The sequence below is a fragment of the Molothrus ater genome, chromosome Z, assembly GCF_012460135.2.
Source record: "Molothrus ater isolate BHLD 08-10-18 breed brown headed cowbird chromosome Z, BPBGC_Mater_1.1, whole genome shotgun sequence".
Classification (NCBI taxonomy): Eukaryota; Metazoa; Chordata; class Aves; order Passeriformes; family Icteridae; genus Molothrus; species Molothrus ater.
Genome location: NC_050511.2, coordinates 19,592,590 through 19,616,791, shown reverse-complemented (window position 1 = coordinate 19,616,791; position 24,202 = coordinate 19,592,590). Strand labels below are relative to the sequence as shown.

The window sequence follows — 24,202 nt, the reverse complement described above, 5'->3', positions numbered from 1 at the left end:
ATGGAGAGTACACTTCTCCACAGGAGGCAGATCCCAGCAACCTCCTCTTCAAGTAAAGCTGTATCTGACACTTTGTTGTCTCTCCAATTAAGATTCTTACAAAGCTTTTCATTTCACATTCATACAGTGAATAGTATAGTCCTGCCTGTTGCAATGCAAGGGCTAGCAAAACACTTTGTGGTTTATGCTCCTTGTTTTTCCACTAATCCTTGCACTAAGTACACACTTTACACGGGGCAAGCATTTAAAATAGTGGAAAAATATTTGTCTCTGAATACTTTATCTCTAGTCAAAACTGCAGAGCAAGAGGACACCTGAGGGTATCAAGCTTCTTAATTCAGGTAAAGGTATCAGCTATACTGCTACTTTTCCAAATCATATCCTCCATTAAAATTAGATGAACTCCTATAACTTTTGTTTTTAAAGCAGAAATGGAAGGTTGTATAATTTTTCAGTAAAAAAACCCCAATTTTTACAAAATCACTGAGATGAAGGCATCTCAGTGAAAACAAATTACTGCAAATTCACTCTAACTACACCTCAGAAGACAAAATTTCCATGTAAGCAGCGACCCAGTTTTGCTGCACTTGTTACTTACACTTACATGGAAATCTGAATTGGTAAAAACCAAACCAAAACCAAAACTGAAAGGAAAAGCTCGAACTAATTTGACAGAACACTAAAGAAATATTAAAGAGTGACTTTCAGACTTTTGAAATCCTCTAGCAAGAGCCCTCAGGCCTTTCTTTTTTTGGTGGATTCCTCCTACCTTCACAAACTGAGGGCAGGACATATTGAGACATGTTTACTAGAGAGACTGGCCAAGTCTCTGTTAGTCCTTGAGGGCTTGTAATGTGGTGTGAACTGCACTGCACAGCACCAGTGCAGGCACAGAAGAGATTTTACTCAGTCATGAAAATAAGCCAAATAGAATTCCATCAGTTCTGCAAAAAGCAGCCACGCGCTGTGCTTGTCCAAACCAAGTGATAACTACCACAACTGCATTTAATTCTAATGCCTGGTCTTCAAAAAAGGCTTCAATTTTTCAATCTAAATAATCCAGAATTATCCCTACTGTGGCATTATTTGTAAAATTAGAAAAAACCGAAAACAACTAAAACATCGACAAAAAAAGCAACCATGTAAACCCTATTACAAAATGAAGTGATACTTTCTCTTTTCATTCCTGTGCTACTGCCCATGACAGATAATTCATCTAGGACAAAGTAATGAACCAAAAATGCAATGAAAATTCAATACTTGGAAGGAATTTAAGTCACGGAATGTCACAGAATGTTAGCACAATTAGGTCAGGACATCTCAGCTGTTAGCAAGACTTGGTAAAAGACTCATATTTTACATGACAAATTGTACAAGGATTCAGACCTTTTCCTTCTTAATCTTCAGTGACGCAAGCCTCACTGTCAGAATTCATGGTTACACTGGTATCTCTGTTAGTTGGTGCTGCATACTAATTCTCTTTTGAGCTGAAGATACTAAAAAAAAAAAAAAGGAATTGAAAATTATCAGATCAAATATGAGATCAAGTAACATTCCTAAGATGATTAAATAGTGGTAAAGCAGAAAGCTCCTCTTCAATTTGCAACCATGTCATATTCCATTACTCTCCAAGGGCTCGAAAATTCACACAATTCCTATGGAGTCAGGGCTCCAAAAAATAGAAATATCACCTATCAGCTGATGAGCAAGAACTTCACACTGTGTGGAATGAGCTGCATGACTCAAAATATACAAAACACTTTAGAAAAGCCAGTCGATGAACAGGAATAATTGTCCTTGAATACATCCAGAGCACATCTCAACTCTCATGGCCACCCAAATAATCCAGAGTGGAAACACACCCACACACACCTCCAGAATCCTACCAGGATGGTACATCAAGGCTTACTGTTTCATGTACAGAATACATCTCTCCCAACACAGGCAGCATTTGGCCCCTTCTCTCCTTACCAGGTCTTCTTCCACCAGCAGCTACAATTCCTCAGCAGAGCTTCTGAGGAACACAACATTTATTTCCTGGACTTGGTGGCTGTATTGCATACCACCACACTGCAGTGAAATCGTTAGATGGGCATTCATGATCTATGAACACAGTTCAATTCCAGTAACAGACACCATTAAAGGAGGCAGAATCAACTTTCAAAAAACTAATTTTAATCAAAACAAAAAAATTGTTGATCATTAACAAGTTTATAAAACAGTGATTTAGTTACATAAATAAATTGATATCAGTGTATCAAATCTTAATTACTTTCAACTTCATGAACATGTTTACATGGGTGATGAAGTACAACCTTTTTACCTATTATAATAAATAAAATGGAGAGCATGAAATAGTTTTTCTAAACAAAAATACCTACAAACATACCTCTAGCATGTTCTCTAATGAAGGGAACAAGAGACACTGGACAACTTTTGCACCAAAACATAAAACTGCTTTAAAAAGCACAAGGATACAGAACCATCAGCTAAAGTAAAGACACTATACTGTAACCAAAATTGGTATTTAATAATATAATGAACAGTTTGGTAGTTAGATCTCCAGTTTGGTTATTTTAAAGCATTAAGACAAGGCAAGATAGAAGGCTGCTTCTGTTTGAGTAATTCTAGAGAAAATAAAATATATTAAAAAAACAAACTGAAAAGTAGAACAGTCATACCTACACAACTTTCTGTCCTGCACAAAGTCAAAATACCTATGCAGAATATATATATATAATATATATATATGTTATTTGTGCACAAAGGTTAGCTTATTATTAGCTCACTGCAAAGGCGTTACATATCATGTCAATAATTTTGGAAAACATTTTGCGTTTTGTGTCAAAAAGGATATTCTTTAAGTCTTCTAGGCTAGGAGGCACAAACCCCAATTCTGGCATACTGTATTCTTAATGCTAAGGCTTGCTGCTCTGGCTGTGTATTTTTTGTTGTCCCTCTTTACTATAGTGCCTGTTACAAGCATGTGTGTATGTGTGTATACATATATATGTATACACAGGTTGTATAAATATATATATATATAAAATTTTCCCCAATAGGTATCAGTCCAACCATGCAATCCAAAAGGTGGCTCTGCATAGATGCCCAGCATATAGTTCACCACCTGAGCCAACCCTGAAGCAAGGCGCACTTTAGTCCTTCTGATAGGTTTTTTTTTGTTTAAAACCAAGCTACTGCAGCTTCAAGTATTTTGCATTACATAGATTTTTTTATAAATTAGTTAATGTTATATTTTTCAATATTCAGACATATACTATAATATATATACAGTACAATAAATGCTCTCATTCTTTTTTTAATTTTTTTGTTAAATCCCTGAGAATGTATGTTGACAGTCGCTAAGTTTCCACATGCACAAGCATTGTGTGCCATGCTTCTGGATGAACAGCACTGCAAAGCCACGTGGTCAGCCTTTTAACTATTAGTATCTCATTTGTTGGTTTGTTTAAATATGCTGAAATGTAAGGATGAGTTACAAAGGAGTAAAGCTGAATCCATTCGAGGTACTTATCACAGGATGGAGGTGTTTTGTTTGGTTTTTAAAGCCATTGCAATATATGTTTGTTTTTGAGGCTGTGAATGTATACAGAAAGAACAGGAGAGCAATGTGGGCTTTTGCCACTTGACAACATATACTCAGTGTAAACCAAACCTTTTTTAACCTCTCTCTCATACAAAACAGAAAAAAAGAAAAGAAAATTAAACACACAAACTTTCACAACATGACAGTTTAGTTTGCAAACTCAATATAACTATACACATATAATACCGGTGTGGCTCTGTTTCTTTAAGTTAAAAAGGATACAAAGGCAGGCTCAAGTAAAAACAAACCACCCCCTCCCCCCAGTCCCCCATTCACACATTTTCATCAACCAAACCGTTCACGAACCAGCATCATCAGTTTCTTTTTGCCTTTGTAGATTTGTTTTAGGTTGTCAATGAACTGTGTAAACTGGATGTGACCATCATGAGCCATTAGGAAGGTCTCTCGTGCCTTGCTGAGGAACTCTATAAACTCACTATAGTGTCGTGGGCTGATGTGAGTGAGACGTGAATGAGTTGTATTAATGTAGGCTCCGATCGTGGCATCCAAGAGTTGCCGTAAAGGGGCTTTGTCCAGTGACATGAGCTTACCAGAGTTCCTCCTTCCATGAAGTCCCACCATGCCAGGAGTGGTCAAAGTACACCTACGCAAAATGTCCGACAGTACTGTTGCACACTTGACACTTTTGACCACCAGAGGTATTATAGCTGCTAGCTCATTTTTCCCAAGGGAGTGGCTGAGCGCACATGCCCACAGAACGTCATTAATGGCAGGGTGTGTGTCCTGATTGTAACTCAGGTTGAGATGTGTCATGGCCAAGGTGGCCAGCTTGTAGGCCCGCATGGGGTAACCCCGGTGCTCCATGTATCGTGCTATGGTAAAAAGCTGCGAGTAGCTCATGCCAGCTGTAGCAGCATCTAGAACGATTTGGTAAGCGGTCTCAAAAGCTATGTGATCCTTTTCACATAGGGTCAGTGCAGAAAGGGCACAGTTTTGAGGATCCTTCATGGCACACTGTAGAGCAAGCGTCCTAGCACTGCCAGCCAGCTTCTCCTGCTGATGGCAGTCCAGATGCAGACGGACAATGGTGCTGTTGGACATCACTGTCGTAGCAACAATACTAGTGGCTTCTGTTGGAGTGAAAAGTGTAAACCAATTTTGCATGATACTATCCAGTGCGTAAACACCTGGGGGGGAGAAAGAAAGGATTAGTCACAACCGATAAAACCCAGCAGATAGAGATGTTCAGCAGGTTATACTTCCCACAAAGTTGAAGAGGTTACCAGTACATCCCAGCAAGAAAGGCTCACAGACAGCATGGCTAGAAAAGAACATTAAAACTAAGCCTACTGTACAAACTCTGCAGCAATCACATAAACCCAGAAAATAACAAAAATAGCCTGCAAATAAGCTTTGATCTCCTGTTGTGACAGCTGAGCTGTTTAACTTAAGACAATTTGGGTAAAACATTCTGGCTCATTTCGTCTCATCATCTCACTCAAAAGCGGCCCTCACCTTGCACACAACGGCAATTGCAACCTCTTTTCTCACTGTAAATCTCAAGGCACAGCACAAGTGAAAAGTAGGCAGAATGGCTTTCTTAAGAGAACACCACAGCATACCTTAGCAGAACTTATTAAGCACACCTTAAAGCAATCAAATTCATAAGTACATGATCATCAAGATCCTTATTAGAGGAATACAATAGGCAATATGAACTACTGGATATTATATTTCTCAGTGCCACTGTATTCCCAGTGTGTTTTGCAGGCGGAGGAAACACTGACTGATGGGTTCCATAAATTGAACCTAGAATTAACTGGAGTGCCTTATTGCTAGAGGCAGTTTACACACACTTGTGAGCCCACCTAAACCACACACAGAGGTCTTTATTTTCTCTGCAGGACTCTAATGCTTTCCATGCACCCCACCACTCATTTGCAGCAAACCAGCATAGCCAGAGAATAGGGTATCTTCATTTAAATAAACAGATTCCTAGCATTATCATATTGATTCTTTACTGTGTTGATTAAGTCTCAAGAGTACTTTGCACGACATTTTAGGTTCTTTACAGGACACTTCTATTAGAATATGTAAACCAATTTGATGCAATTTTAAATCCAGTATTTTATTTGCTGAGATGCAGCTGCACAAAATAATACTCAGGCACTAATATCTGTAAGATAACCTCAGCAAAAATTACATTAGCAAAGATATAAAAGCAATAAAACAAGAGCATTGCATGAAAATCTGCAGACACAAACCACTTTCTGGCTGAGAGCATACAAAGGCAAGCTCTATTTCCCCATGCTATTGACAACAATATATGGCCAGCTAAGCATAAAGCAAAGAATGAATTAATCCAGAGAATAAGCAACAGCAATCTTCCTAAGTTCTGAAACTCAAGAAGCATCTGTGCAATATAATCCAACTCAGATATATAAAGAAGGAAGAAATACAACAGAAAAACATGCTCTCCAGAATTACCCTTACTGACAATTAAAATGGCTCCATTATCATAAGTACTTAAATTGTTCCCATTAGCATTGCTGCTGATTTTTGATTTTATTTTTTAACAGCTATACAGGTTTTAATGCAGTCACCTTCACTTTCAGACCCTGCATCCTCATTTTGAAGATGGTAAACCTTAACACAGAAGATTTATGAGATGCCTCATGAAGACAGGCAGGAAGTCTATAGCAAAGCCCAAAATGATCCAAACATGCTACTTGAGAGAGCAATGATTTCCCACTTCTGTATTGAGTATGATGGGTATGCTTCCCATAGGTTATGCACACCTCCAGCTTATGGGGGAAAGCAGTCACACTGCATTACTCAACTATTGTCTCACTTGCTTTGTGCCTAAAAACACTCACTAATCACTGCCATAATGTGTTCTCACCAAAGGAATTTTAGAGATGAACATGAAGTGGGAGGCATTTGCAGAAATTGGGTGTTGACAAGGAAGATCAAGCCCTGTAAGAGTAGCTGACAAGAGAAACATTTCAGAACATACCTACTTCTGTTGCACATGTTACCAACCACCTCACCATTTCCCGCCGTCGCCAATTCAGCGTTGACAGTGTCATCCGCATCACCTGTTAAAAGAACACAAACAAAATAAAATTTTATGTTGCAAACCAAGGCCATAGACAAACAGAAAGGGATTTTAAAGTATTCAAACACACTGGAGTTAAAAATGATAGCCTCTTGCTCTCTCCACTCCATTTCCTCTTTTTCAGCTGATATGTCAAACAATTTGAAAAACTCTGATTGGGTATTTTTGAACAGCATACAGAGAGTAATTCCAACTGCAGACCCTTCAAGGATAGAGGACGGAGACTGTTTTATCTGGAGGTAAGAAAAAACCCTATCCCATAAAAAAGCCTTCTCCCAAGCAACAAAAATCAACAATCAATTACCAGTTATTGAAATTCAATTATGTAACATCTCCTCCCTCTATGCACAAGTATATCGGTAATCATCGTGTGATATTCCAGGGCATATAATTGTGGTAAGTAGTCAGGTACTGGATACTGAACACAGACAACCTAATTACAATTAAGCTGAGGAGGAAAGAAGGGGGAATCATCTATAGGCCACTAGAGACAATGCTGACACTGTTTCTTGCAGGAAAAGCCTTACTGTAAGAAACTACACAGCTGGGAATTGCTGGAAATTACACTGCTATGCATCTTCCTTCTGGAAAACAAATCTTTAAGATTCTTAAAACACCTTTGCTTAAGCTTGGAACAGAATAGTGGGCAAATTCTACAATAGTTCCAGTTTGTTGGGTTTGTGACATTACTTTCACTAGATTGTGCTGAAGATATTCTGATGACACTGTCAACCACAAAAGAGTATCCATGAATACCCAAAGTGTTCTGTTTCCATTGAATGATACTTGGTGAAAACTTGAGGTGACACACAGGTCAATTGTAAGGATTTTTCTCTCTCTCACATAAACATTTAAGGCAAATGAAACAAAGAGATTTCCACAGTGACCATGGAAACATGAAAGCCTAACAAAGCATACAGAACCTTCAGCTTTTTAATTAAAGATTTTAGTACCTTTCTTCAGCATAAGAAGCAACTGGGAAAATATCCTTTCCCCAAAAGTCTGTGGAGCTTTATTTAGTGAACAAAAGTAATAAATGGTTTTCTGATCTTTGCATGTTTTTTTTTTTTTTTTAAGAATTCCCTGAAGAGGGATGGAGATATTTGTTTTTGTTGAAATGAACTGCATAAACTCCAAGATTCAAAAGTGTCAGGTAATATTCACTACTTGTCTGGCTCCTTTTTGCTTGCAAAGTCTCTCCTCAGAGCCTGAAAACTGATCTGCAGTGCTTGTACACCTCAAGCACACTCAGATACATCTGACTATACCAGAGTTTGTGGAATACAGGATGCTTATGGAAGTGAGAAGGCTGGTGTCAACATGTTCTGCCTTAGCAACCAGTCATTATGGCTGACCTTGGCTTTCAACAAGTATGTATCAATTCTCATTTTTTAGGGGAAAGGAAGAAAAAGAAAAGGGAAAAAGCCCTGAAGACCATGCAGAAAACACAGTGCATTTCCAGCAAGCAGAGTAATTTTACTTTCTAGCCAGTCCTACATAAAATCCTGAACCCACCACACCGGTCCTCTCTCATCCCTGAACAGAAGAGCGCAGCCAACAAATGCCAGCTCTACCTTCCACTTGAATGGCACAAAGGGACTGTGCAGATTCTTGGTCTGTGTTTACCAGTACATTAAGCCTTGTAGTAGAAAATAAAACTTAAAACCAAGTCCAGACAGAACCCAAAGACAGTATCCTTTCCTGTGCTTAAAAGCTACATGCACCAACATTGCATCAAATTTCTTTCTTCTATTATAATAACAACAAATGAGGGAAATACCTGAAGACCCAACTCCAGAGAAACTTTCAGAAGAGTTATGTCTGGCAAGCTGTCCATGAGTGTGGCTATTTTAAATGCATCCTGGGCAAGTTTGAAGATGTGTGATGAGGAGTGGATATTTTTCTGGATGGATTCTAACACTGTTTCCAGTCTCCGAACATCACCTGCGCAGTGTAAACAGAATCATCAAAATGGAACAAGCTCTCAAAACACCCAGAGGTCCATTATATCTGAGCCTGACATTGCTATGCAATAGTATGATGTGTCAATTACACACACTCTGTTTTTAGATACCTTCTATAATTAAATTGCATATGAATGAAAGATATAAGAGACCACAAACAGCTCTATCTGAAGGTGTTAGTGCAGCACGGGGCCAAAAGTCACTGATTTCTGAATTTTAGAACTGCCTTGTCCACTTCTGTGTCTCACAGTCAATGTCATGTGTCAGGAGAATAAAAAGCTGTCTCATCAGCCTCATCTAGTTCATCTAGCTACCCGATAACTAAATTAACTACTATGCTAGAAAGTTACATGACAGATTTAAGCCAGTTCAGTTTGTTGTGCCCATTTCAAACTATTGCCAGACTATGATCTGGACTCCTAAGCATGAGTATTATGATCTGTTTACCCATGCAATAGTAAAAGCACACATTTAGTTGAGCACATAACTGACAGCAATGTACCTTTGGCTGCTGTTAGCATGGTTGATGCCAGCTCACACTGCTGGGATTCAATATGACTTAGGGTGAACCAGCGGGGATACCGGTTTGGAACAACAGATGCAATGTGGTGAGGGCGGGACAGGTCTCCTGAAGGAGCTGTGGATTCCAGTACCAGCAACCTGAAATAAGAAAGAAATCCTCTTTCATTAAACCACTATTACATTTGGTTGCTCATGAGCTAAACTAAAGCTGCAAGAATACCTGGTATTGTCTATGAAATATGTTTTTTCAGTTTCAGAAAAAAAAATTGGAAAACCACTTCTCTTCTTGCGGAATCTCAAAGTTCATTTGCCAAACTTTCCTATATCAATAGGCATTTTTAACCTACCAGTATTTTATAATGTACCCTAATCAGATGTTAGGGTCCCAAACAGCAATGACAGAGAAGTTTCCTTTAATATGACTTTAAGACTCCATTTTCTCATTAAGTATTCATCAATCAACAACAGTCTTACCCAACAAGGAGCATTCATCCTTAAAAATTTCAAATTATCGTGTTGTTGACTACTACAATCCAAATGACAGCCCACAGCAAAAATATAACCTTACTGCCCTTGCAATACACTAAATACTAACAGTACATCAGCTACTCTATAAATGTCAGCACAAAAAATAGGAGAGAACAAAAATAGACTTTTTTTTCAATACAGTTAAGCATCGTTTCAGCATATGAATGGTTAAATAAATAGTAATAAGGCCATGTCCAGAAGAAAAGCTTTCCAGTGCTTAGCTTCTTGATGTCTCTTAGTATCTGAGATCTGTTTCTACCAGCTTTCATATGCATGGGATTATTTAGAAGGAAGTGATCTGTGAGGATCAAGGAAGTTGCATCTCTTTGTCCACAAAACTGCAACTAAGTGAACACTGAAAATCCAATGCATTGTGTTTTTTTCAGTGACAGACTATTTCTTATAGAATAAGCCCATTTAAATGTAAGTTACAATTTCTTATATTTAAACAAATACCTAAGTTCTGTAAGGAGCTGTGGAGTATGTTGGGGTTTTTTTTGCATTAAGATGGATTTGACTTCCATCAGGTTTTTTTTTTAGATTCCTGAAGCATATGATATATTAGTAAAATAATAATACAGTATAATAATATACTTAAAGAATTCACTGAGAAAGGTAATTTTGAATATATGGAAAGGCAACTAGCAGGCACTTAAAAATACAACACACCACCCAAATAACTATCACACACATGTAAGTGCATGAAAATAGAAAAAAAACCCCTTGTATCAAGTCAAATCTATTCTCCAGCAGCACAAAGACACCTCTTCATAAATATATTCAAAAGCTGATTTTTTCCAAGCAAGATTGAGTTTGCAGAGATGCATTATGAGATAGCTTCAATGAACAGAAAAGATCCTAACTATTAAATTAAGAAAGGGATTAGTAGGTTATGAGTAAGAGTAAACAGCCAAAAAGCATGAAAGAAAGGCTGTTTTGGAGAAATCTTTTGTCTCTTTGCTTTTAACTGCCAGCTTCTGTGCTCTTTTGCCGTGAAAGAGATGTGCTGCTGTGAATTGGTGGCTTTCACACAATTTTGGCAAGGTTAGGGAACACCAGAAAACCACATGTAGATTTAGCATTCTTAACTTTTTTTTCCCTTTGAAACATCAATTATTTAGTTAGGTTTTAGCAAAACTACCTTGTGAATAAACATCACCATTAAAGTCTGGGTCCCAAAGCCTGGCTGAAATTCAGGCTTAACAAAGGATCAAACCAAACTAAGCCAAACATTCAAGTGAGCAGTCAACTGCAGATCCATGTTCTCCAAGGCTATGCTCCATGCGTTTCAGTCCTGCAAGTTTAGAAAACTAAATAGAAATGACCATCAAGGACTGCACAACCCTGTCCTTGCAGACCTGAGGTGCATACATAAAAGACTTTCTGGTCTCAGTTTCCATTTATTTCATATTAAGAGTTCCATACACTAAAATAGGACTCAAAAAATTAAACAGCAACAGGTATTTCTGAATACAGGAAGGTTAAATACTCCTGAGCTGCCATGGGTAATTGACCCATGTAGACTTGTATGCAGACTGACACTGAACAATTCTATCTGAAGAGCAACTGCCTGGGGTCTTGGGAAATTAATTTCTTTAATAAATGTGAGAAACTAAATATGCTTCACTTCTAAAAGCATGAGCAGCTGTAGAGATTTCCATGCAACACCTTTACAAACTTCCACATGGGATTTCTGTCCTTGCCACAGCTACTTCCTCCCTCCCATGGAAGACAAGATGCCCAAGTTTTTATCTTCTGACCCATTCAACTTCTCAGCCATGAGACAGACATTCAATCTTCATGTTTGCTTTATTCTTGTCTCCTCAAAGCGGTATTACATTACTTTTTCATTTGGTTTGTATTGGGAGTCCTTTATCACTGAACTAACATTCTGGTGTGAATGGAAAGAATAATCATTCTTCTTCAGGAGAATTTAAGAAGTGCAGAAGAATGCAGACAGACATGGAATAGAAAGCACCTAAATCTGCCACCACCACTGTTAAAGATAGCAGTCCACATTTCTGAAGAGTGCCAAATATCAAACTGCAAAAAGAAAGATTACTGTCTAGGGCTGAACCTTTATCTGTCTTATTAAGTGATGAAAAAATGGCTATGGAGGGAAAATAACCCTGATTGCACTGATGTCTCCTGTGATTTCACCAGATGGAAACAAAACAACAATTCTTTCTTATACAATTCTTTCTATTTAAGAAGTCATTTCTTTGGTTGAGATGACAGCTTTAAAGCAAATGAGGGCTGGAGCTACCCAAGACTAACAGGAGATTTCATCATTTGGATCTTTCAGTGTCTTGTTTGTTTTTCTAGTTGAGAAAGGAAACTTCCAAAAAGAATTTTTCAGTTATGACTGGTTTCTGGGCAAATCCTTGTTCAAATGAAACTGCATATTGACTCCATGTTCACTGAGGAAGTCAGGAAGCTGCTGATGGATGACTACTTCAGCCTTGGAGGATCACTTCAATAGCTTAGTTTAAGGAGTAAAAATCCATACAAACTACCTGCTGTACTTTAAGGTAGTAACTGAAAGTAAATACACAACAAGTATGTTTTACAAAATTATTAACTTTTTTCCTTAAAAAAAAAAAAAAACAAAATCACACCAAACACAACCAAACCAACCAAAGAAACAACAATGAAACAAAACAAAACCAACCAAAAACCCCCACGTACCAAATTTTGTACTATCTTCCTGTTCTGATATAATCAGTAATTCATGTACTTACCTTGAGATAAAAGAAGACTAGTAAACCTAAGTGGCACAGGGTAGCTTTCTGATCACATATTTGAATGTTCTCAATAGTTCATCAGTAATGTACTTTTGTCTTCTCAATCTATTTCCTAAAATGCTAACTGTAACCAGCAGGTATGCATGGTCACTCTTCACATTTTTTAGAGTCTTCCCATAACATCCATTACTAGACATTCTTGGAGGCAGAAGAACACCCAACAAGCTAAGCAGACCCTTGGCTTAAACTGACAGCTATATTTTGCTTTATGCAGGGCCTCCCATTTAGTCCTTTGAACACAGGAATTATTTTCTCCCTGTTTAGCTTTTTGGAGAGAGTAGCTCCAGAATAAACACCTCCAAACCATACAGACACAACCTGTTTGATGAAGCTAAATACTCTTCATGTGGATAGGACATCCTTCAATCACTGTGCAATCATGCTTGGTGATAATGACCAGGAAAACTCAACATTTTTTTCTTTTATATAATCTAAGACTTGACCACTTTCCATGTTCAGTTGTGGCTATTCTTTGCCAACCACCAACCACTAGGTTCTTGATAGTGAGCAGACATTCAGATGGGACCACTTTCTTCCCTGAACTCTATGTGGACAACAGTTTTATCTATGATCATTTAGGCCCCTGAAAACCTATTCAGAAGTCTTTTCTTACATATCATTACCAATCAGCACACACTGAACACTGCCTGAGAAACATTTTTTTCCTGATTACTGAAGACAAATGGGATGCACACCAGACATTTTGCTGTCATTGGACTTACTCTATTTAGATCCCAACATTCACCCAGAAGAGGTTAAGATGTTATGAAGCACTAAACAATGCAAAAGCTCTGACCAGACCACTCAAATCTATTGTTGAGAGTCAATTTATGAAGAAGGTGAGTGAAACAAATTGTCCTGCTGAGCAGACTTAGCAGCAAACAACCCTAAGACTTATGGTAAAATACCTCTTTCCTTATTTCATTACCAATATCATCACACACACACAACCACATGGGTGGGAGAACTGATATGCTAAAGTGGCTTTATAACACAAAATCTTGTGCCCCAGGTGTGGGATTCTAGAAGTATCTGAAACAGAAAATCCTGTTTTAGAAGTATAAATAAACACTAATTGGACATTTAAAAATTATTATAATATAGTTACTACAAATACCATTTACTTTTATGGATGACAGAACCAAAACAGTACCTCCTTGATTCCTTGAATGGAAGAATGTATATTTTAGGAAAAGAGACTAGGTCTTGATTACCAAAGCTTTTCCCCCTTTCCACATCTTCTACTTGTGCTCTTTTCAGGTAACTCATGAATACGTACCGCATGGCTCTCAGTGCAGTTTTGTATGCCAATTCAGCATCATGAGGTAGGAGAGAGGTGAAGAGATACTTGGCAAATGTGTGCATTGGAACACTCTCTCGATGGATGACTTCACCTAAGCCACTGTATGGTCCACCTGCAGGAAAGAGAAACAGAATGTCAGTCTTTACAAACTGCTAGACCCCAATTTCTGAACCTTTAAAAGCATTCAGTACACCTTCAGCTAGAAGTGCTATTCAAAGACATAGCCTACTGCACAAAAGGTGAAATTACATTGGTATTTTCAGTGAAACAGGTAACACATCATATATACACAATGTGTTACAGTTATATTAAATACCGCGTATTATTTAGGAAAACAAGACACACTTCAAATTGTATAATACTAAGCACACTGCCAGTGCTTATACAAATGACAGAATGATTACAGTACTTCATGGGACTCACTCAGTAAGCCTGGTATGCAAAAGTAGAAAGTCATAATCCTAGCTCTGCCTCCACACAGTTATATTATGCACATCAATACCCATGCATCCTGTCAATGTGCCACTGCTTCATCACAAATTCACCAGGAAAAAAAGAATGATGACCACAGAAAAATGTGTATCTTTAATTGAAATTACATGACGAATCACCACAGCAGTACCTGATTCCTCAAACATCTGACCTGACACTGGCACTTAAATAACCCTTTGGTCTGAATGCAGTCATGACTCAAGTCCCAGGTCCCACCCTTGGGTCACAATAACCCCAGGCAGCTCCACAGGCTGGGAACAGAGTAACTGGAAAGCCGCTCAGGGTGCTAGTGACATGAGCCAAGGTGTACTCAGGTGGCCAAGAAGGCAAATGGCACTCTGGCTTGGATCAGCAGGGCCAGGGCAGGGATTGTCCCCCTGTGCTGGGCACTGCTGAGGCCACACCTTGAGTGTTGTGTCCAGCTCTAGTCCATCACTCCAAGAAAGACACTGAGGAGCTGGAGAGAGTCCAGAGAAGGATAATGGAGCTAGGACAGGGTGTGCAGCACAAGTCCTGTGAAGCAGCTGGGGGAGCTTGGGGTATTACTCCTGGAAAAAAGGAGGCTCAGGAGAGACCTTATGATTCTCTATCCCTGCCTGAAAAGCCTCTGACAACCAGAGACACAATAAAAGGAAATGGCTTCAGATTGTGCCAGACAAGGTTTAGACTGGATATCAGGAAAAACTTCTTAACTGAAAGGATGGTCAGGCACTGGAATAGGCTGCCCAGGGCAGTGGTGGAACCACCATCACTGAAAGTGTTCAAATTAAGTGTGAATTTGTAACTTAGGAACAGGGTTTAGTAGTGAAGATAGTGGTGGCTGACTTAATGGCTGGACTCAACAATACTATTAGTCTTTTCCAAACTGAACAATTCTATGATGATGAACAAAAGGTCAGATTATGCACCAAAGCTGGCTGTTAGTCCAGTATACCCACATGATTTAAAAAATTCTATTTTATTTATGTGAAAACTATCCCTATTATTGGGGCAATGGATTTTTCTCTCTCAGTAAGGTGTAGATTTCAATTTGATAAGAGCAGCATCATGATAGACAACAACAAAATTAAAAGATTAAAAGCAACTATTTACTTGCTGAGTTTCAAATGTTCACAGCGCATATGAATCCTATTTCTACATTTTTTCTGCACACTTAAGACTGTTATTCCTGTTAAGAGGAAAACTATGTCAAACAGTTTCTGACTTCAGTGACAAGAGGTTCAGGCTTTAAATGCAGCAAGATACAGAATAAGAATCTTGTATTAAACATTACAGGACAATTATTGCATAGATAGCACTCAGCAGTTCCAGAACCTACTACTACTTCTACTAAGACTCCAACTCATCACACTTGAAAGGATGGATGGAGGGATGGAGGGATGGATGGATGGATGGATGGATGGATGGATGGATGGATGGATGGATGGATGGATGGATGGATGGATGGATGGATGGATGGAGCTGTGTGGGTGCACTTTTGTTTCAGCAATATTTTTGACTGCTACCTTAGCACAGCATACAAGGATAGAATTCACTAGGCATGAAAAAATTCTGAGCTCCGTATGTGGGCATTTCTAAAGAATAAGGCTGATTGCAAAGGAAATGTCAAAGAAGATTTAGTAAGTGACAGTGTGTCTCATAACCATTTGAAATGAAGTTGAAAACTATTCAAATCTAGCTGGCATTGTTTGAATGAAAGAAGCAATTTCATGTATGTTTGCCAGTTGGTGGTCCAGTCAGAAACTCAGTCAGGACACAAAGAACACATGACAAAGCATTTATATGAAAATATATTTTGCCATTAACTTAGCAGTCAAGCAAAAAATCAGAACAGTTCTTGCAAAACAGTCTTATGTTCTGCTTTCCCACACACTCAAATGGTAGCTACACACAGCACGCATTAATCTGCATTAACTGCATAGAAATCAGCTTAATAATGGATTAAGTTTTCTTTATTGTATCTACCGAATTTGAACTAAAAACTCACAATTGGTATGATCAACACCTTAAATCACTGCACAGCTTTTCCTCCATGTAAACTGGCAGTTCCTGCCTAATGTGGAACACACTGAAACTATGGCAGAAAAGCCATATTTCTCATCACACACTAATGCAAGACAACTGCTGCACATTGCTCACAATGGCAATTTTTTAGGCAGTTTTATTCTTTACTACTCTACTACTCTACTATTCTTTACTACTCTAAGAAAACATTAAAAGAATTTCAGTGATCAAAGCAGTAAACTGAATTGTCGGAGAGTATGTCAGAGAAATCTTGCCTTTCCCTCATAAAGCATCCTTACCAGTAAACAGATGCGGCAAACTGATTTTATAATGCAGAGGAATCCTGCATGCTAATAGCTAGATCAAGACAGTAGCTTTTCTTGTCTAAAGCAGCAGTACAGACATACCATGATGGAAACTTTCCATGTGCTGCAGCTTCTCTGCAGCTTCAAATCTAGGCAAAAAGTCACTTAAAGCTGGGAACCCTAAGCAACATACTGTACCTCTTCCATAAAAGACAACATTTTAAAAGACTAATGTGTCACAAAAACAGAGGAAAACCTGACTGTTGTGCAGACATCTCTCAACTCACCTAGGGCAGTACCACACTCCCCTTCAAGCCATGTGCATGCACTCAAAATCTGGGTGTCCCACCCAGACTTCAAAAACCTGGATTATGCGTTTGGCTAATTTTTTCCCCAGAAGCTCTTTCTTCCATTCAAAAAGAACAAAAACCAGAAAGACAATCTTGGAACCCATGACATCACTCTCTGAACATGATGCTTAAGTGCTACATGTTAAGCCTTTTTCAAAGTTAAGGCAAAAGTACTTCCATGAACAGATGTTATTTCAACACTGCCTAATTCCAAAACACAAATGGTGTGTTATGGTCATAACTCAGACACAAGACCAGAGCTGAAGCTGCAATATTAGCTGAAGCCAAATACTTTAATTTCCACCTATGGCATAAATTTCAAAGGCAAGTAATCTTTATTTTCACAAATAAAATGTTGCATTTCTGCCTCAGCAATTATACATGAATTTTCTGAGCTCTTTACTTTGGCACAGTGTCAAAACCTTAATACATTATAAAGCTGCCAATATAGTTCCTTTCACAGAATACAAGGAATACTTAGAATTTTGCTCTCTGGGAACTGTTGATAACTGATGCCTGTGCTATATAATAGTTAGCCTGGAGTGTATAATCAGGTTATTGAGATTATGACTCGCCACAAATGTAAAGAACAAAGTGTATTCAAAATTAAAATAAAAAGTTTATAGGTCAGTATACGCCTTATCTCTGCAGTCACATGATATCTAAAGTACGACAATTCTTGTAAGAGACTTGATAAAAATTTTCATGGAGTTCTAAGCAAAAAAAACATCTGAAGCATGTAAGGCACTTGCTGAAGGAACACTAGTTCTGTGTACTTATATATGTGCAGACAGTTTAGAGAAGCAGTTAGCATCTATATTCAGCTACCTTCTAATAGGAAGACCGCTTGTTTTCGAAAAATCTTCACCAGAGTATCATCCAATTCAATTTCTTGTAGCTTAGAAATGAGCTGCTCCTCATTTCGACAAACCTTCTCTTGTGCATACAAGCCATCTGGCATTATTCGCTGCTGTCCCAGCCCTATCAATGCTACTTCCACAGCCAGCGTTAAGTAAGATTCCCCTTCTTCTAGGAACTTATGTGCAGGTAGGTGCTGGTACTCCAGAGATTTGCATTGCCCCAGGTTCTCTGTAAGAGGTGACACAAAAAGAAAAACACATCAGCAAACCATTTTAACCCATAATCTGCCTACAGTGCCACATTCACAAAGGCTTTCACTGTTAGTATTACTATTTCAGAATTATTTAAATTATTAGCTAGTCTCAAAATACAACACTCCAATCCAAAATAGGTCATCTGATTCCACATAGCAGAAATACACAAAAATAATTTGGTTTTAAATAATTCACTCAAGTGAAAATAAAGGTTTTCAATTTTAAAAAAGGCAGCTCCTCCAGCTTTGTGTTAATGAGGCCAAAATTGCAAGATCCATTCCAATTTCTTTCCCTACCAATTTCTGTATTTCCTTAAAGCCCTGATGTGCAAGAGGAAGGGAAAAGTGCTTTTACACCTATGTAGATGTCAGCTGAAGGTAATAGAATTGTGCAAATACAATAGGCCCAGGAACTCCTCACCTTTAATATATGCTCTCTGTGCTAGCACTCTTTTCAGGCTTTTAATTTGTTACACTTGTGCTTATGATAAAAATGCATATTGTTAACATTAGAAGTCCTACTTTTAGTAACAATTACAAGCAAATCCCACACAGGCCAAGCCATAAACTGTTTTAAAGAGTGCTATCAATTCATCTGGCACTTCACAGACACAACATATGACGAAATGCTATTTCAGCTTGTAGCATTTTACAGTCTAATTTGGGAACAAAAAGTTGTAGTTGTCAGATGTAAGGAATGACCTTGGAAGATCGCACATGTGTGTACAAAAGGAAGTTACTTTTCAGCACACAATATTTTTATTTCATGGGGTTGTTTTGGTTTTTTAGTAACAGCAGAGAATCTGATTTCCAAATTTTTTAATTGAACATTTTTCCAGAACTGGTAGGTAAGAGAGTAGAAATTTATTGAAGAAAATCTAATTGAGTAAAAGGAGTTCTGAGGCAAAGCCTCAAGAAGATTGTGGATGTGTACATAAAAGAGCTTCAGGTAAAGTAATGAATCCAGTTTCTGTCCACACTAGTGTTAAGAAGCTACCCCAAAGGTGGAAAGAGACTGAAAATAAGGAATTAATCAGTTAAAATCCTTGGGAACAATTACTGAAATTGAAACAGCTGTATATATCCTATCCCTGTCTTGAATCATGTATTGATATAGCAACACTACTTTCCAACTCCTACCATTTATAGATTATATATGTTACCAATTTCAAGTGTTTTGTCACTGTTTTGGAATATTATGTACACTGTAGCTAAGAAATCCAATAACATCCAGGGCTATATTTAGGAGTGTTGCCAGCAGGTTGAGGTAGGTGATCTTGCCCATTTGCTCAGCACTAGTGAACCCACATCTGGAATGCGGTGTCCAGCTGTGGGCTCCCCAGCCCATGGGCATGCTGCAGGAGATCCAGTGTGGGAACATAAAGATGATTAAGGGACTGCAGCATCTCTCATATAATGAGAGTGAGAGAGCTGGGATTATTTAGCCTGGAAAAAAGAGGGCTCAGGAGGATCTTACCAAAATGTATAAATATCTGATGGGAGAATGTAAAGAAGACAGTGCCAGACTCTTCTCAGTGGTATCCTGTGACAGGACAAGAGGCAGTGGGCACAAACTGAAATACAGGAAATTCCATCTGAGCATAAGAAAACACGTTTTTAACTATGAGGGTGGTTGAACACTGCAGGAGGTTGCCCTGGAAGGTTGTATAGTCTTTCTTCATACTTGAAGTTATTCAAAACCCAAATGGATACAGACCTGAGCAATGTGCTGCTCTAGGTGACCCTGCTACAAGCAGACCAAGTGGAGTAGATGATCCCCAGAGGTGCCTTCCAAACTTGACAACTCTGTGATCCTGTGATTTCCTGCAATTTCTCAGAACAAGGACAGTGCAATGTATGTGGAGAAGACTGCTGCTATGAAGTCTTACTGGGTTTTATTTCAAACATGAAATATGTCATTTTCTTCAAGAATGAGTAACTGGTAACTTTTAAGTGCTTTTTTTAGTTTAAACATTTTCTTCCCCTTGTGTTTTACTAAGGTATGCAAATGTGAGTTCTTATACTACAGAAACAGTGACTTTGAAACTGATTCAAAAAGGCAAGACAGAAAAATACCTCCAGTAAACGAAGAAATGTACCAGACTGCTGCATTTGCTTGGTCTTACCCGTGAAATCGGAGAATCCATGGAAGCTGTCATCATCCACCCTGCAGGCTTCCATCAGGCTACCAAAAAGGGTGCCAATGGGGTCCAAAGGGTGTCCCACCCAGCCTTCAAGATTCGTTATTGAGGTTACTCCCCTGTGGAGAAGATCTGTGGCAAAAACACACACAGACAAGGGAGGGAGGGAAAGAGAGCTCATGTAAGCCCATCAAAACAGTTACACAAGTGAAACTGCTTAAAATGCCCTCAATACAGAATTCAAAGCATTTCCAGTAGCTTCTGCATAGAAAGAGAAAATAGTATCTTTCAGGGTGAATTTACTGCCCTTAGTGAATATGTAAATGAGGAATAAGAAAAGAGAAAGAATGGAACCCAAACTTTTTGAGCACTAGCAAAGTGTATTATAGGTCAAAAATTTCAATGGCAATGTCTTTTGAAATCTCTTCCTTGATACTACTAGAACTCTACTGAAAATGTCTGCTTGAAGAATTACAACAAGGACTTTTTTGGTAAAATACTTACAATTTGCTCACTCAAAAAGACACAGTACCCTTTTTACATTTTTAAGTTAATCTGATGAAACTAAAATAAATGAAAATAAATTATGAGCTTATACAGCACCTCTCTCTCTCTGCACTAAACTCAGGATGACAGTTACTTAAAAAAACCCCCAACAAATGTTTAAATGAGATATACAAGAAAGAATTGTCTTTTCATAGGATCAAGTGCATTTTTGGTCATTTTAAGATTTTAGTCCACAAATACCTTCATCAGTATTTTTCTGTAGCCCATACCCAAGTTCTTACTTGGTCAGAGCACAGAAAAAACACAAAGTGTAATGAATTGGAGGAAGTGTGATTGTGGTAACAGGTATTAGCTATTCCCCAAGTTCACATCATATGGCAACAGCTTCCCTTTGACACTCCCAGCTTTCTTCCTCCCAGACATACAGACACAAGTAAATGACGAGAGATCAGATGCATTATTGACTACCCTCTAAAAACTGTATACAAGACATCATGGCTGCTCTGCTTCTCTGCCTGTCACACATTAACTTGTACCTCCCTTCACTCTCTCTTGTTCACAAAGCATCATTTATCTGAGTAACCATACGCATTAAATTTTTAAGTCCTGCTTTCTGCTATTTAAATGTGTGGGGGCTACAAAATGAAACATAGATACACTGTCAGGATGGTAAAGGTTTTTTTAAAGAATCCATTGGTATGTAATATGAAAAAACCCGTGTAAATCATTCCATTACCTAACAAATAATAAAGACAATAGGCAGAAGTAAGGAATATTACCAAGAAGGATTAATCAGTGTGACTTCTTACTGATTCACTTTGTTCTGTTTATTCTGTTGTGCTTACTTATGAGCTTCTCTTGTGTCATGCCAACCAAAGGCTTCAATTGTCTTGTCAGAGACATTTAACTTAAAATCACACAAGGGGTTCCATGGACATCAGATCAGCCACATAAAAGCCAGGCAGAAGCATGGGGTGTTTGCTGAACAAAAAGCCTAAAGTTGGGCTGTAGCTACAGTTTGCTTCTGGTTATAGAGACCAGCACACTTTATGGTATTAAAAGTGTCTTTAAAAAATTCCCCATGAAATTAAGAAATAAAAAAAGCAGCACATAATAACACAGAAACAGCAAACTACTTTGTTTCAGGGCAGGATGAATCACATTTCATGTACTTTTTTAAAATGATAATAGAGTATTAGGTGATAGCTACAGAAACAGGAAAGGAATGTAATAGAGGTACTGAATGTCTACATGCTGCACCAGCAACTGGGAATGAAAAGGAGCACTATTACCAGCACACTTGCAACAGATTTCTCACACCTGCTAGTGGTATGAACACACACACTGAAACAGACACCTCCCTTCTTAACAACAACAACAAGAAAATTTAAAAAAAAACACTTACTCCTTTTTTCTGTGTGAAAAAAAAATACAGAGGCACATAGGAACTGCAGCTAAATTTTTTATCAGCTAGGTGCATATATATTATCTTCTAAATGTTCATTTCTGGGAAAACACCTGAACACACACTTGAAAAATTTACACATATAATTTCACACTGGTATTTCTGACTACAATGCATGAGGATACACACAGTTTAGAATAACAGAGAACATCTAAAATAAAATTTGAATGAAAGCATTAGTGTAGCAGCTGAGAAAGTAATTCCAGTTTTTCTACATACATTCTTCTACCACAAAACCACCCTCTTCATCCACTGGCTCTTCAAACTACAAAGGTTCAGAGCAGAATTATTTTGGGTTGCAAGGATCACATGCCACAGAAACTACATCTGAAGGAGAACACCCCTTCAAAAAAAACAATGGTAGTGCTCAGTGAAATACTTTTATAAAAAACGGCATTAGGAAAAAAAAAAAGCCCAAACAAACAAACAAAAAACCAGCCAATCAAACAACCAAAAAAAAAGCCCACACAAAAACTCAATCCCCTCTCTACAGAGAAACTAAAATTTTAAGCATTATAAGAGATTCTCTTGGAACACACTGCCAGATCTGATGAATTTTTGTAGTTCAGACTTTGTCTCATTGTACCCTCTAGACTTACATTTCATAATATAAAGCTCAGCAAAATTATAGATCAGAGAAAAAAAAAAACCAGCTGACATGCCAAATGCAAAGTGACCCTGTAAACCAGGTGACTATTTTCACTGTGTAACCAAAACCTCTGATAGGAATAAAGGCCCTATCATGCTGTATATATTGGAGAAGCTGATAAGAGCCGTGCACAGTCACAACAAAGTTTACAGAAAATCTCTGACATCCAGAATGTGACATTTACCACTGCCATCTCTTTCGCTATGGTTTCAAAACCAGTTTCCTCATGTGAACTTCCTCGTGTTACTGTCAACTTGCACACCCTTTGCCCTCCTCTTCCCCACATTTACCTTTCTTCTGAGCCCGGAACATTTCCAGCTGTTTCTGCTGCTGCCTCCTTAGTGTATTAACAATAGCTATTGCTAGCCGCAGTGCTTCTCGTGGGTATCCATGAGATCGTAATGCATCCACCCTCGCGCAGGCTGTAGGAACATGTTCTAAAACAGAAGAAGTAACTGAAGATTAGCAATGCCTCCATAAATGCAATGGCCTGTTTTTCTAGGTTACTCAAAAAGGCTTTTTTTGTCTCAATTTTTTTGTTTTGTTTTGTCTTTAAAACTATGCAAGAGAGACTTAAAGGACTACTTCTGAGCCAACATTTCAAGGGAGCCTCTGTTCTTTTTGCCAGGCTTTTCATCCATCTCCCCACCACCTCCCCCCTCAAAATAATGCCATAGAAAATGAACAAAGCACCAAGTCATGGAAACATCTTTCCGGTTTAGCCACTTACCATGCCAGAGGGGCCACCCCTGAGAGTCAAAGAGCAAGTTTTCAGTGTCGTCATGGTAACAGTAGTTGGTGTACAGGTCACTGCTGATAATGTGCTGTAAGTGGCTGTCCTGCCAGTGCAGATCACACGCCTCAATGGCTCGAGTAAACACTGTCCGATGTGGCCTGTTCGATGAATCTGTCATTTTCACAGGTTTAGAAAGCTGCATCAGCTTTACTCATTCATACATGAATCAGTCATTCACAGTTTTCCTGTCTTCTGCCTATTCACCAACCCCCAGCCAATGGCAGTCTACCTTGCCCTCTTCTCCACCAAGCAGCCTGCAGATGACATTTCACATCCTATTATTACCAAAGAGCTCTGACAATGTGTGTGCCACTCATCTTGCATTCAGAGAGAGATACAAAAACCAGCACAGGTGATGGCAGACAGGACTCTACACAGAGAACTGTTGGAGGTGAAGGACATTCAACAGCAAGTACAAACTAGAATGTATATGGCACTCGAGCATCCCCAGTGTCTCTCCTTAGATCCACAATTGCCAAAATAAAGGAGGGATAAATTCATCAAAGATTTGTAGTTTTTCTTTCTGAGAAGTGACGCTAACTTTGAGCACTTGTGTAACTTTGTTGGTCATG

General features: G+C 38.4%; 1 protein-coding gene across 1 annotated transcript in view; it reads right to left on the bottom strand.

Moving 5' to 3' along the window:
* Positions 1-2,153: 2,153 nt before the first annotated feature.
* Positions 2,154-24,202, bottom strand: part of ZSWIM6 (zinc finger SWIM-type containing 6) — a 108,380-nt gene continuing 86,331 nt past the window's right edge. The window contains exons 6-14 of the mRNA XM_036403508.1: positions 23,565-23,741; positions 23,125-23,271; positions 20,199-20,345; positions 17,787-18,047; positions 13,784-13,919; positions 9,153-9,310; positions 8,467-8,630; positions 6,585-6,666; positions 2,154-4,755 (exon numbers count right to left, since the gene is read on the bottom strand). Coding sequence (XP_036259401.1) covers positions 3,893-4,755; positions 6,585-6,666; positions 8,467-8,630; positions 9,153-9,310; positions 13,784-13,919; positions 17,787-18,047; positions 20,199-20,345; positions 23,125-23,271; positions 23,565-23,741 — 2,135 coding nt within the window. The 3' untranslated portion in view covers positions 2,154-3,892. The remainder of the gene's footprint in view (positions 4,756-6,584; positions 6,667-8,466; positions 8,631-9,152; positions 9,311-13,783; positions 13,920-17,786; positions 18,048-20,198; positions 20,346-23,124; positions 23,272-23,564; positions 23,742-24,202) is intronic.